Consider the following 11,789-nt stretch of genomic DNA (forward strand, 5'->3'; position numbering starts at 1 on the left):
TTGGGTTTGAGTGCGCTGAAGTGCATTATCCTCCTATTTATGGTTGGGGAGAAGTTATGAGTAATTCTAGACATTATGTCAAAAAGAACAGATATAATCAGAACTTAAAATGAGATTGTTCAAAAAAAAAAATTTAAAATATAAATTTTCAAAAAATTAGCATAGATTACACACTCTTTCAGTCAATAAATACCCCTTAGCCTTTATTATAATATAGCTAAGTAGCTAAGAGCTTCTGGTAATTTAAAAACATAGGGATCAAGTTGTTCTGCGTTGAGAAATGTCTTCTGTTATGCAAACGGTCGTATTTAAAAATTTAATATTTTAATTAGTATTTTTATTTTTATTTTTAAATTTGATTTTGACTCTTTTTCAAAAGGATTGAGGACCAAATGTAGCTAAAAAAAAAAGAATAAAAACTAAAATCTAAACATTAAGAGCTAAATTTAACATAATATAAATTATAAGGTATGAAAATTTTGTTGGGCCTAAAAATTATATTTACAGATGTATAAGTTATAGTTTTGAAGTTATGTTTTTTAGCTATCAATGGTCTACCATTGGTCCATACTAGTAATATAAATGATTAATATACCATGAGAACATTAGCCATTTGCACTACAGGAAATTCATGAGGTGAATATGTCATGCAACAAATGATCTATATGACAAAGAAAATTACTATTGAGATGACAAAGCAAGGTTCTCATGTAGCATAAGTGGTTTTGAACAATATGACTACGTAAAAGAGCTTTGTAGAAGCAAAGTGAGCATCAGCAGTACATACTTTTGCAGCTAAACAAGCAAAACAAGCAGGTTTAATGCCATTTCGCAAATCAATTAAACATTTTCTTTTCTTTTTAATTTCTCAAAAATGCTAGAGGCACCATCCAAAATCTTACAACCAAGCTAAACAAGCAGGTGAAATGCGTTTCGCAAACCAAACTAGTGCAAAGACACAAGTCCTCCTCCACTACACTCTCAGACACCTACATTGTTGAGTGAGGGACATCCAAGTTTTCTTCCACCATTCTCATCTAGTAGAACATTAAACCATATCTTGGTCTTGGATTTCACATGCTAGAATTGAAACAACATTAATCATTATGACCATATCTATAATATAAAACATGTTGAGATCTACTTTGGGAAAAAATCTGGAGTATCTTGAGATATGTACATTGAAAACCATCAAGTAAACTGCGTACATAGAACCTAATGGGACTCAAAGGAGTTCCAATCAAATGCACCCCTAACCAGTTAAGAGTAAAAAGGATTCCATTTTTACTGGGAAATAGTAATTCATATAAGTATTAGCAGTACAAATCCTGAATCATATTCTTCTCATCTTATTCTTTCATTTATCATAAGCCAAATCTTTCAACTTCAAATAATAACTGAAGAAAAAGCACTGACTGGTACAGAAAAACTAAAAGTTCCCAAACTCTCAAACCCTTTAGTGGAAACAAAATGCATCTAAAAGCTGGCCTTTAGCTTGGAATGCACAAGTAATTCAACTTATGGATATTTTAGCTGAACTTCTTTTGTTTGTAACCTATAATATTTCAAACCCATCAGATATTTCAGCTCTGCTCTGTACTCTTGAGACATAAGTAATTCAATCTTGAAGGGGATTATTGGAGATAAACTATCAGGTGAACTGTTTGAGGCAGTAGATTTTCTCGTGTTACTAAGATATCCAAGACCCCATCATGTGAAACGAAAATGCAATTTCTGACATGGTCATGGACTAGCCAGAGAAGCGTAAGCAGTCTGATGCTGTACTTATCCAATTTATTCCATGCATGGAGTCACCAAACAAAAACACTTCTTTTCTCTTAAAAATTAGACCATGTTAAACCATATGTATAACCTATAATCATTTACAATTTAACTAGGCTCTGAGGAAGTAAGGTGATCAAACCTTTAGAAGGAATGAACCCAAAGTTTCCATCAAACATCTTTGTTACCTCAAATTAACAAAACCAAACACCCTCGAAAGGAACCATCATGCTGCTCTTTATTTACTAGAGCTCTAGAAAATCTATTCGTCTACCGAATCTTTAATACTTGAAGAATAATCTCATATTCATTTCAATCACAGTTTCCAGGAGTTTCCCTCAGTAAGGGGTGCCTATAGTGGCACCACCTCTACTCCTTCATTCAGTTTAACTAGTATCTCAGATTAAATTCTGAGATGGTTCAAACCAATCCAACTACCTAGGAACAAAGTACAGCTTCACCCAGGAAACAAGGTCAAGATAAGTAGAAGGCTGCAACGTTTGTTCTCCAGTCAGGCAAAGGATAAAAAGGGAAGCACAATGCTCAAAGTTTCGTAATAGCTTCCTCTAAGACCGTCGCTGACATAATGTGGTGAACAAAACCCAGGATTCTTCGTTCCCGTTACACCTAGTAGCATCAAGCTTTAACCACGAGAAAAATCCACTAAAACTAAATGCAATTTCCAAATAATATTTGAAACTTCTATAACCCTAGACTTTCCAGCAACCTGATAAACATAAGCATTGAAGAAAACCCAAAAAAAACACCAAAATCCATAGAATAACTTGCATTTAACTTCGAAGCGACCCAAATTACATGGAAAAAAATCCGTTTCTTTCAGAGTACCAAAATTATTATTACTCCCATAAAAACAACAGAAATACATTAGAAAGCACCCTCACTTCCGTCTAGTTCTATATATATTTTTATGGAATATCCCACGGCTTAGGCTCGGGGACAGCGACAACCATACCTTGGAGCTGAGGCGTAAGCACGACCTGACACCCAAGCCTGGAATGCTTGTTCAAGATACGACCCCTCGAATTCCTTACCAACACATATTCCTCATCGTAGGTACGGGGTGGAAGCTTCTCGAGCCATTCCTGGGCGATGTTGACCTCGCATTCGGCGGAGCAAGCATCAATCTCCTCGAGCCGGTGAGACGCCGGATCAATCAGCCCGCTGTTAGTCAAGGCCCGAAGTAAGCTGTGGCCGGCTAGGCCCACAACCTCCCGCTTTTGGCCTTCTGGGTCGATGGCGAAGAGCTTGACGATCCTGTCGACAACCTTCTTGGAGGAGGACAAGGTGGCGGAGGATCGGGTGAGGATGTGGCAGGATACAGGTGGGAGACGGTGGATTTGGGAAGTGAGCTTTTGGATTGTTGAAATCGCCATTTTGGGGGCAGAAAAGGTTCAGTTAAGTGGGCTTTTTAGAGTTGTTTTTCCTTTCCAACAAATCAGTTTGGTTAATCGGAGCTTGTTCTTTGCAAGGGTAAATTACAAAGTTAGTCACTTATCTATAGTCTAAATTATTTTTTAGTCATTAGACTTTAAAAAATTACGATATAATCATTAATATTATTGATTTATTACAATTTTATCATCAAGACATTAATTACTTAGAATAGTATAACAGCAAGCTGACATGACATATTACATCATCATTGTAAATGAAATTTTAAGTCAAATTCTATAGTTTGTCTGAATACTTATTCTTTTGTATAAATACGACAATGTGATTCCCATGATAAAAGTTGAGAAAGTTATTTTTCTATGTAGGTTGAAAAATTTAAAAATATTAAGACAAACTTAACAGAAAAAAAGAGAAGAATTTATTGTCTCCTCCCTCCTACTTGATTTTCTTTATTACTTGAAAAGATTTTTTTCACAATTAAGTGTTTTTTTCCCTAATTTTATTTTTTATATGCATATTTAATCATTTATATAGTATACCCTTCACATATTATTTTTATTTTTTATCGTTTTTCTCTCTTTGATTTTGGTATATTAATTGAAATTCAATTTTATTATAGTTTTTATGAATATTTACAAGTAAAAGGGGAAAAAGGTAAGGTTTAGGTTTAACTCGCTTATTTAATCATAACTTTTTTGCATGATTTACCTTTAACTTATTTATATTGCTCAGAATAATACCTAGAATCAACTTTTTGTTATATCCTTATGAGTTAGTTTTTAGCTAAAATAAAACGTGATTTAAAGTATCTTTTAATTTATTCCAAAGCAAGTTTATATATTATTATATTCAGAAATATATACGTAAGACAAATTTGAAACAACTTTACTTTCAATTAAAATTATAAATTAAAAAATAATTTTAAAACTGTCAATTAGAATTTATTATTAAATATTTAATCCAGATATTCGTTGAGAATAAAGTTTATTATAAAAATTAAATAGATGAATATTATCTTTTATTTAATAAGGATAAATTTATAAATTATCGTTATATTCTTAGAAATGTATTTAATGAACCAAACGTTTTTAATTAACACTTTTCGAATATACCAAAAGTTATAAAATAATATTCGTGTTAATCACATTCTATTATAAATATAACATGGAAAGCACCAAAGTAAAAGCTCGTGAATCTTTACATGAAGAATAAAAATGTGTCATCGGAATCACATTTAGGAGGAACATCTCAAGCTTTCTATCCTGACGCAACAACATCAGTTACCTCCGACTATTTTTTAGAGACGATAGGGAAGGCAATGTACTCTCTGAATGAGGATGATGCTCCAGCCGAACATGAACACCAGATAGCAAGAGGGCATGGGAATTAGGGGAATTAGCAACACAACAAGAAAAGAATGGGTTCTTGATAAAATCGATTTTTTATTAAATTATTTTATTAATATAATTTGTGCAAATTGAGTAATTATTGATTTTATGATATAAGTTGTTGATTTTCGTTTGTTATTTAAAATATAAAAATAATAAAAGGGTTGTAATCGAATTGAGTCGAATTCGAGTACTATTAAATTTAAGTTCAAGTTTAATTGAATATTTGTTTTTAAATTCGAGCTTGGCTCAAGATATAATCGAGCTACACGATTAATATCGTTTACTAATTTTTGTACTCAAGCCCAAGCTTAACGCAATAATTAACCTTAGGGTTAATAATATATTAATAGCAATAAAATAATCTAATAATATAAAAAAAAACTCGATAAAATTCGTAAACAGTTTGAGTCAAGTATTATTAAGCCCGAATTCGGCTCAAGCAATAACTCGAGCCCGGTTTGATAATTACCGAACCGGATTTAAATTATTTTCGAGTTGAACTCAAGTAACTTGCGAACATCAATATCTCATTTACACCCTACAAATTACTGAAAATTGATTCTAACTTACATAATTAAAATGGAGTACAAATCTTGAATAAATTAATCACCGTAGTTCATAAACACCTATTATTATTCTTAAATCTTAAGCATTTTATGTGAAATAGGAATGGGGACTGACTTGAGCATGATTAGAGTTGAGTCAAGGACCTAAACTACACCAAAACAGATTTTCAGGGGTGATTATGAGCAAAGACTAAACAGAACATGGATCAAATATAGAGGTAAATATTTCGTACTTGGTTAAAGCATTTACTTTTAAAAGCAAGAGTAAAACAGAAAAATAAATTAGAATATGAAACTCAGATAAAACTTGGCATTTAAATTCAAAGTGCCATTGAAGAAATTAAAGCTTCTTAGCAAGAAATGAATCAGATGCATAGCTGAAAACCCAAGCAAAGAAGATTTCTTTCACTTTCCTTATGTATAGCGTTTTCACACGGGATTCGTTCTTTTTCTTTTAATTCCAAAAAAGAAAAAAAAATCCTCCTGATCATGAACTAAATTTATTAAAAAAGAAAAAAAATAAACATGGATTCTCATCATCACCTATGTTACAAGAGGCAAGAATGTTTTAATGCTATCCGAAACAAGATTTCTGATTGTAATTCGCTGCAGGATCGCCATGGAAGCCGATACCTTATCAATGGAAAAGTCGTGATTGAACATAGCCCTGGATTATCAGGTCCTGGAAAATCAGCAACTGTTCAGGTTTATAGTTCAACTGTAATCGACCCAAGTAAGTTCTTGTTTAGCTGGCCATTATTTAATTAGTTCGTCGTTTGATATGATGTTCGACCTTTAATGTCTCCTTCTTCAATGCCTTCAAAAGATACCAGGAAAGGGAAGTTGAGCGGGAAAGCATGCCTCAAGAAGGGAAAGAGCAGTAAGAAAGACAGCACAAAAACCACCGTTTATAAGATCAAGTTACACGTAGAGCCTGGATTTGGAAATCCAGGAGCTTTCCTTATAGAAAACAATCACAAGCATAGGTTCTTCCTTCAATCTGCAACTCTTGTAACTCCAGAAAACAAGGTCATCCACTTTGATTGCCGATCTTGGGTGTATCCAATCAAAGACACTAACACCAGTCGGCTTTTCTTTTCCAACACAGTAAGTTAGTTTTATACAAATTTGGTCCCCTTTTTTGTAGTTGCATTTCTATAATTTCTGTCATTGCAGTGTTATCTTCCGAGCAAAACCCCAGCTTGTCTGGTGGAATTGAGAAAGGAAGAGCTTGAAAGCTTGAGAGGTGATGGAACTGGGGAAAGGAAAGAATGGGATCGAATCTATGATTATGATGTGTATGATGATCTTGGAAATCCTGAAAAAGGTCCAGATCATGTTAGACCTGTCTTGGGTGGTTCTCGTTCACGTCCGTATCCTCGCAGGGGAAGAACCGGCCGCCCTGCTACCAAAAATGGTAATATGAAAGCATCTATATTAATATATATGTGAATGTGTGTGTCTTTGTTCTCACTTTTGTTTCTGATCATTGGCAAGGCACGATTAGCTTGGACACTTATGTTCCACCGGATGAGCGATGCAGTCCCAAGAAACTATCTGAGTTCATTGCAAATGCAATCCAAGCCACGGCTCATTTCCTTCTACCTGAGGCGAAATCCTTGCCTCGTGATTCCAGTAGTTTTGAGTCATTTGGTGACATACGGGACCTATATTCCAACAACAGACGCCAAGCGATGAGGGGAACATCGGTGACGGAGAAAGTGAAAAAGTTTGTACCAGCTCAGCTTTTTAAAGATGTCACTCACGTGATTGAAGAAGTTGACATAAAATTCCCACTGCCTCAAATCATAAGAGGTGATATCATAAGTCATAACAACAACAAGCTGCCATTTCCACGCATAGAATATGCATTGCTATGTGCTTAATTTTCTTTTAATGCTTTTTATCCTTCAGCTAATCAATTCGCATGGAAGCTAGATGAGGAATTCGGACGGCAAATGCTTGCTGGGACGAATCCTACCAGAATTCATTGCTTGAGGGTCGCTCCACTTATTTGACTTGGTTTTAAATACTATTAGCTTAAAAACGTTTCAATTATACTTCATATTATCAGCATACAATTCATTTTACTTGGTTTACGCGTCGGATTTGTAATAATTCAGGAATTCCCACCTCGAGGAACACTAACGGAAAGCTACATAGAGCAGTCAGACATTGAGCACAACCTTGATGGTTTGAGTTTCGAACAGGTAGCTTAACTACCTTAATTGTGGCTTCTAGTATTCGTGAATTGACTTTCAGCACATTATATTACAGGCAATGAAACAATGGAGGATTTATGTCCTGGACCACCATGATTATCTGTTGCCATTTTTAAGAAAAATGTACTCGGAAGGTGTCTGCCCTTGTGCATCCCGAACATTGCTATTTTTACGAAATGATGCCACCTTGAAGCCATTGGCCATAGAGCTGACCTATCCCGGTTCCTCCAACAACGTCAACGGGATGAAAACCATGGTGTTCCTTCCTGAAAAAGAAGACATCCCTCAAGCACTGTGGCAGTTGGCCAAAGCTCATGTTGCAGCTAATGACTCGGCATACCATCAGCTCATCAGCCATTGGTTACGAGCCATAACTTTTATCTCAAAAGTCAAAATCCTCGTGTGTATGCATATTTAGGACTGATTCAGAATAGTTTAAACACCTCTTTTTCCAGGTTGCATACTCATGCAGTTGTGGAGCCGTTCATCATTGCCACCAGGAGGCAGCTGAGCGTGATGCATCCAATTCACCGGTTGTTGGATCCTCATTTCAAAGACACCATGCACATAAACGCACTAGCTCGGACCGTTCTGATAAACGCCGGAGGAATCCTTGAGAAGACACTCTTCACTGGAAAATTCTCCATGGAATTGTCATCTGAACTTTACAAACAATGGAGATTCGATGAACAAGCTCTCCCTTCCGATCTAATCAAAAGGTACATATACTGATGTGCTAAATCAATCTGCAAAAATGGCATATAATTAATGCTAAAAACAATGCCATTTCACAGGTGTATGGCCCTGGAAGAGTCAGAAAACCCCAGAGGAGCTCATATGCTCTTCCAAGATTATCCTTACGGTCTAGACGGTCTTGATATATGGTTAGCCATCCAAACATGGGTGGGAGATTTTTGCGACATCTTCTATGAAGACGATGCTTCAGTCAAATCCGACACCGAAATACAAGCATGGTGGTCGGAAATTCGAAACGTCGGCCACGGCGATAAACGCAAGGAGAAATGGTGGTGTCAAATGACCACAAAGGCAGACCTTAAACGCACTTTAACAACACTCGTATGGATCGCATCGGCCCTTCATGCATCGGTGAATTTCGGGCAATATTCGTACGCAGGTTATCCTCCAAACCGTCCCAGTCGGTGCCGGAAGTTCGTGCCCGAAGAAGGTACGATGGAGTTTGCAGAATTCTTGAAAGACCCAGATAAGTATTTTCTCAACATGTTACCAGATAGGTTTGAGGCAAGCCTTGGGATAGCATTAATGGAGGTACTGTCACGGCACACGTCTGAAGAAGTTTACTTAGGGCAGAGAGCAACATCTGAGTGGATAGACAATGAGCAGGTGAAGCAAAGATTTGAGAAGTTCAATAAGTCTCTGAGGGAGATGGAGAAGCAAATCATGGAGAGAAATGGAGATCCAGAGCTTATGAATAGACGAGGGCCTGCAAAAGTTCCATACAAACTTCTTTACCCTGATGCAACTAAGGTCGAAACCCCAGCAGGCATCACGGCCAAAGGGATTCCTAATAGCGTATCCATTTAACTTTTCTCCAAAGTGTATGAATACAGATATTTCATATGATACTATTTTGTATAATCATAATAAGATAGATGGTATGAAATTATAATTTTTAGTAGCTTTAGTTTGAACTTGAATTGTTCAAGAGTAAAAAGTGAAAAATTTAGAGAAAAATCTAATTTATCATTCTTGTATTTGAAAGGAATAGAAATAATGTGAAATAATAGTTTCATAGAATCATTTATCTAATATAATATGAGAAAAAATGTTTATTGAAATGTGGCCGAACGTTGGGTCCAACTGGCTTGTTTAAATCACGAATTCGTCGTGTATTATAAGCCCATGATCCAGCTACGGATCACCATAGCCGGATAGCAACGGGTTTAATTTACACGCACCATAGAAGCGCGTGTAAGAGATAGACACTGGCATGAATAAACACGAAACAACCCCGAGAATTTACAGTCAGGCCATGAATAATCTACGTGGCAGTAAACTACTGGTTTGTCTTATGGTAGGAGAAAATCCCAACCGTAGAGGATAACGGAGAGGAGGGGCCTACTCATAATTGATCATTCTCCTAATCCTATCTGTATTCAAGCTGGCAAACACTTGTCTCCTACTTCTCTCGTTCGCTTTTCTCATCTTATTCTCCTAATTTTCTTTCGTTTAAACCCTAACCCTAATTTCCGCCTTCATGTAGTAACATAGAATTCCTCACGAAAAATAAAGAAAAATGATTCCTTTTGTTCCTGCCATATTTCTTCACGTCATTTTCATCTTCTTCGCGCTTGTCAACGGCGAGCAGGAGACTATTTACGATATCCTAAAGGCCCATGGGCTACCCACGGGGCTGCTTCCGAAGGGGATAACCCGATTTGAGTTCGACGAAACCGGCCGCTTCGAGGTTCAGTTGGATCAAGCTTGTAATGCTATGTTTGAATGCCAGTTTCGTTATGATAGGAATGTTTCTGGGACTTTGAAGTACGGGCAGATCGGGGCCTTGTCTGGGATTTCTTCTCAAGAGTTGTTTCTTTGGTTCCAGGTCAAAGGGATTTGGGTTGATGTTCCTAGCTCGGGCCTCATTTATTTTGACGTCGGTGTCGTTTCTAAGCAGTTTTCATTGTCTTGGTTCGAAACGCCGAGGGATTGTATGGCGATTCAGGATGATTCTGAATCTGGTGATTCGATTGGAGATGGCAAGTTATTAGCTGAAGCAGTCGCGAAGGTTTGATTTTTGTGCTTCCTCTTAACTTTTTAATAAATTTTGAATTATAAGCTAATTTAATAGCTTAATTTGATTTTTTTCTTGTACAAATTGTAGAGTCCACGTGCGAAACATCGATATGAACTTGATCATGGAAGTTTTGGGAGGAACGAGATCTAGAAAGTTAGAAAGACGAAAGAAGTTGTTCAATAGCTCAATCAGGTTAGCCTTGAAGTGTGTTCTGGGGCCTCGCCCTCCCTGCCCCCACGTTGTAAATTTTGGTCAGAATGTCTGCTGTGGATGGTCTTCACGTCTCCATCCTGTGTGCTTTGCTTGCATTTCTTTCCTTTATTTTATATAGTGCAGAATCGTCGACTTGCCAAGTCCAGCTGGCTTCTGTCTATGCGAGGCGAGCTGTTAAGGAGAAAATGGAAGATTGAAGAGCTATTTTATTGATGACCTTGGTTAGTTTACCTTATGGAAGATAAAATAGATATGGGAGCATTTGGTCGGCGGTTTCAGGTGATAAATTCTATGGAATTTAATTCATATGTTAAAATTTTCATTTGTAATATGAATATAAGCATGGTTATTAAATTGAGTCTCTTTTTTGTTGTAGTAAAAACAATTAGATTGATGGGAACTCCTTCGTGAATCAATTGTGATATGAAATTCAATAATAAACATTTCTTGCTTCATTTCCCTTATTTCTTGCTTGGTAAACAATTGAGTGGCTTTATATGCTTGAATGTTGCGTTTCAGTTGTTTTGTTGATTATTCTTTAATCTTGAGTTTCCCCTGTTCCATATCAAATATTGGTGTAGTATGAGTTCTTTAATCTATATGTTCAGGTCTAAACCTTGACGGCATCTATTCTTATTGTCATAATTCAAACAGGGTTTTGTGACCTTGTGTAGATCATGGTCATTGGATGGGGGTGTATTTCTCCCTACGATTTTGAACTGGCAGTCTTGTTCCGAAGAAAAGAAGGTTGATTTTACCTTTTCTCCCCTTCTATTTTTTCTGGCTTTGGGAGGGTTGATAAAGACTTGCACAATTAGTCAACTTTTGGATATCTACCTGATGTGTGGTAAAGCCATATGCTTATTTTCTGGGCTTGCAATGAAGTAGTGAGAGGCTTTCTAAAAGATCTTGCTTTAGCATCTAAGTTATTTGATTTTGTATTGGCTAAATTCAGAATTTGAGAATCACTGTGTTCACTGTATACTTTATTGTAGCATTTTGCATCAGCATATAGATTGTCATATTAGATATTTGATGTGTAACTGATCTTGCTAGTGATCATAACTTTCCCTTGAACAACTTGGTACTGGAATGTTGAAGAAGAAATTGGATGTACCTAGTCTTTTAAGCTGTGAAGATTGGAATGTTTAAATTGGGCGAAACTGCTATAAACCAGTGTAAAAATTCGGTCTACTTTCCTTGATTTTCTCTATGTAAAATTTGCAGTGTGTCTATATCAGCTGCATCAGATGACTTTTAATAGGCTAACAGACTACCGTTAAATATGTCTAGTAAGTTGAATTTTGTCCCTAAAGTGCGCAAATTCTATCATGGACACTGTCTTTTGCATGTTAGATGTAGATTCCTCCTTTGCTGTCATTTGGAACACTTTGGTTTCATTTTTCTGATGGGATTGTAGTTAAAA

At 36.2% G+C, this 11,789-nt stretch overlaps 3 protein-coding genes across 5 annotated transcripts; 2 read left to right on the plus strand and 1 right to left on the minus strand.

Annotated features, from left to right (window-relative positions):
• Window positions 1-2,544: 2,544 nt before the first annotated feature.
• On the minus strand, window positions 2,545-3,254 carry LOC107954979 (ferredoxin-2, mitochondrial). The gene has a single exon (XM_016890674.2). The coding sequence runs from the start codon at window positions 3,174-3,176 to the stop codon at window positions 2,709-2,711; it is 468 nt and encodes a 155-aa protein (XP_016746163.1). The 5' UTR covers window positions 3,177-3,254; the 3' UTR covers window positions 2,545-2,708.
• Window positions 3,255-5,498: 2,244 nt separating this feature from the next.
• LOC121219544 (linoleate 9S-lipoxygenase) lies at window positions 5,499-9,031 on the plus strand. The gene is made up of 9 exons (XM_041097843.1): window positions 5,499-5,885; window positions 5,979-6,259; window positions 6,329-6,569; window positions 6,650-6,967; window positions 7,067-7,152; window positions 7,276-7,362; window positions 7,430-7,734; window positions 7,830-8,093; window positions 8,169-9,031. Exons 1-9 carry the CDS (start codon window positions 5,678-5,680, stop codon window positions 8,935-8,937), a joined length of 2,559 nt encoding a protein of 852 aa, XP_040953777.1. The 5' UTR covers window positions 5,499-5,677; the 3' UTR covers window positions 8,938-9,031.
• A 461-nt stretch (window positions 9,032-9,492) lies between these two features.
• Window positions 9,493-11,479, plus strand: LOC107954977 (uncharacterized protein At5g01610). Of its 3 annotated transcripts, none has more exons than XR_001699779.2 (3): window positions 9,511-10,141; window positions 10,238-10,642; window positions 11,018-11,479. XR_001699779.2 is itself a non-coding variant. In XM_016890672.2 (2 exons), the coding sequence occupies exons 1-2, from the start codon at window positions 9,650-9,652 to the stop codon at window positions 10,298-10,300; spliced, it is 555 nt and encodes a 184-aa protein (XP_016746161.1). In that variant the 5' UTR covers window positions 9,493-9,649; the 3' UTR covers window positions 10,301-10,818. The 3 variants fall into 3 exon arrangements, 1 of the variants encoding a protein (XP_016746161.1); XR_005916391.1 differs by having other exon boundaries at window positions 9,512-10,141; window positions 10,972-11,479; XM_016890672.2 differs by lacking the exon at window positions 11,018-11,479 and having other exon boundaries at window positions 9,493-10,141; window positions 10,238-10,818.
• Window positions 11,480-11,789: the final 310 nt, after the last annotated feature.

This window comes from Gossypium hirsutum, chromosome D07 (genome assembly GCF_007990345.1).
Source record: "Gossypium hirsutum isolate 1008001.06 chromosome D07, Gossypium_hirsutum_v2.1, whole genome shotgun sequence".
NCBI classification, from domain to species: Eukaryota; Viridiplantae; Streptophyta; class Magnoliopsida; order Malvales; family Malvaceae; genus Gossypium; species Gossypium hirsutum.

Bases quoted from the DNA above. Each gene is read 5' to 3' on its own strand.
- LOC107954979 (XM_016890674.2), bottom strand. From the start codon at position 3,176: ATGGCGATTTCAACAATCCAAAAGCTCACTTCCCAAATCCACCGTCTC.
- LOC121219544 (XM_041097843.1), top strand. From the start codon at position 5,678: ATGGATTCTCATCATCACCTATGTTACAAGAGGCAAGAATGTTTTAAT. The intron at 5,886-5,978 runs GTAAGTTCTTGT...TGCCTTCAAAAG, and splicing joins TTCAACTGTAATCGACCCAA to ATACCAGGAAAGGGAAGTTG. The intron at 8,094-8,168 runs GTACATATACTG...GCCATTTCACAG, and splicing joins CCTTCCGATCTAATCAAAAG to GTGTATGGCCCTGGAAGAGT.
- LOC107954977 (XM_016890672.2), top strand. From the start codon at position 9,650: ATGATTCCTTTTGTTCCTGCCATATTTCTTCACGTCATTTTCATCTTC. The intron at 10,142-10,237 runs GTTTGATTTTTG...TACAAATTGTAG, and splicing joins TAGCTGAAGCAGTCGCGAAG to AGTCCACGTGCGAAACATCG.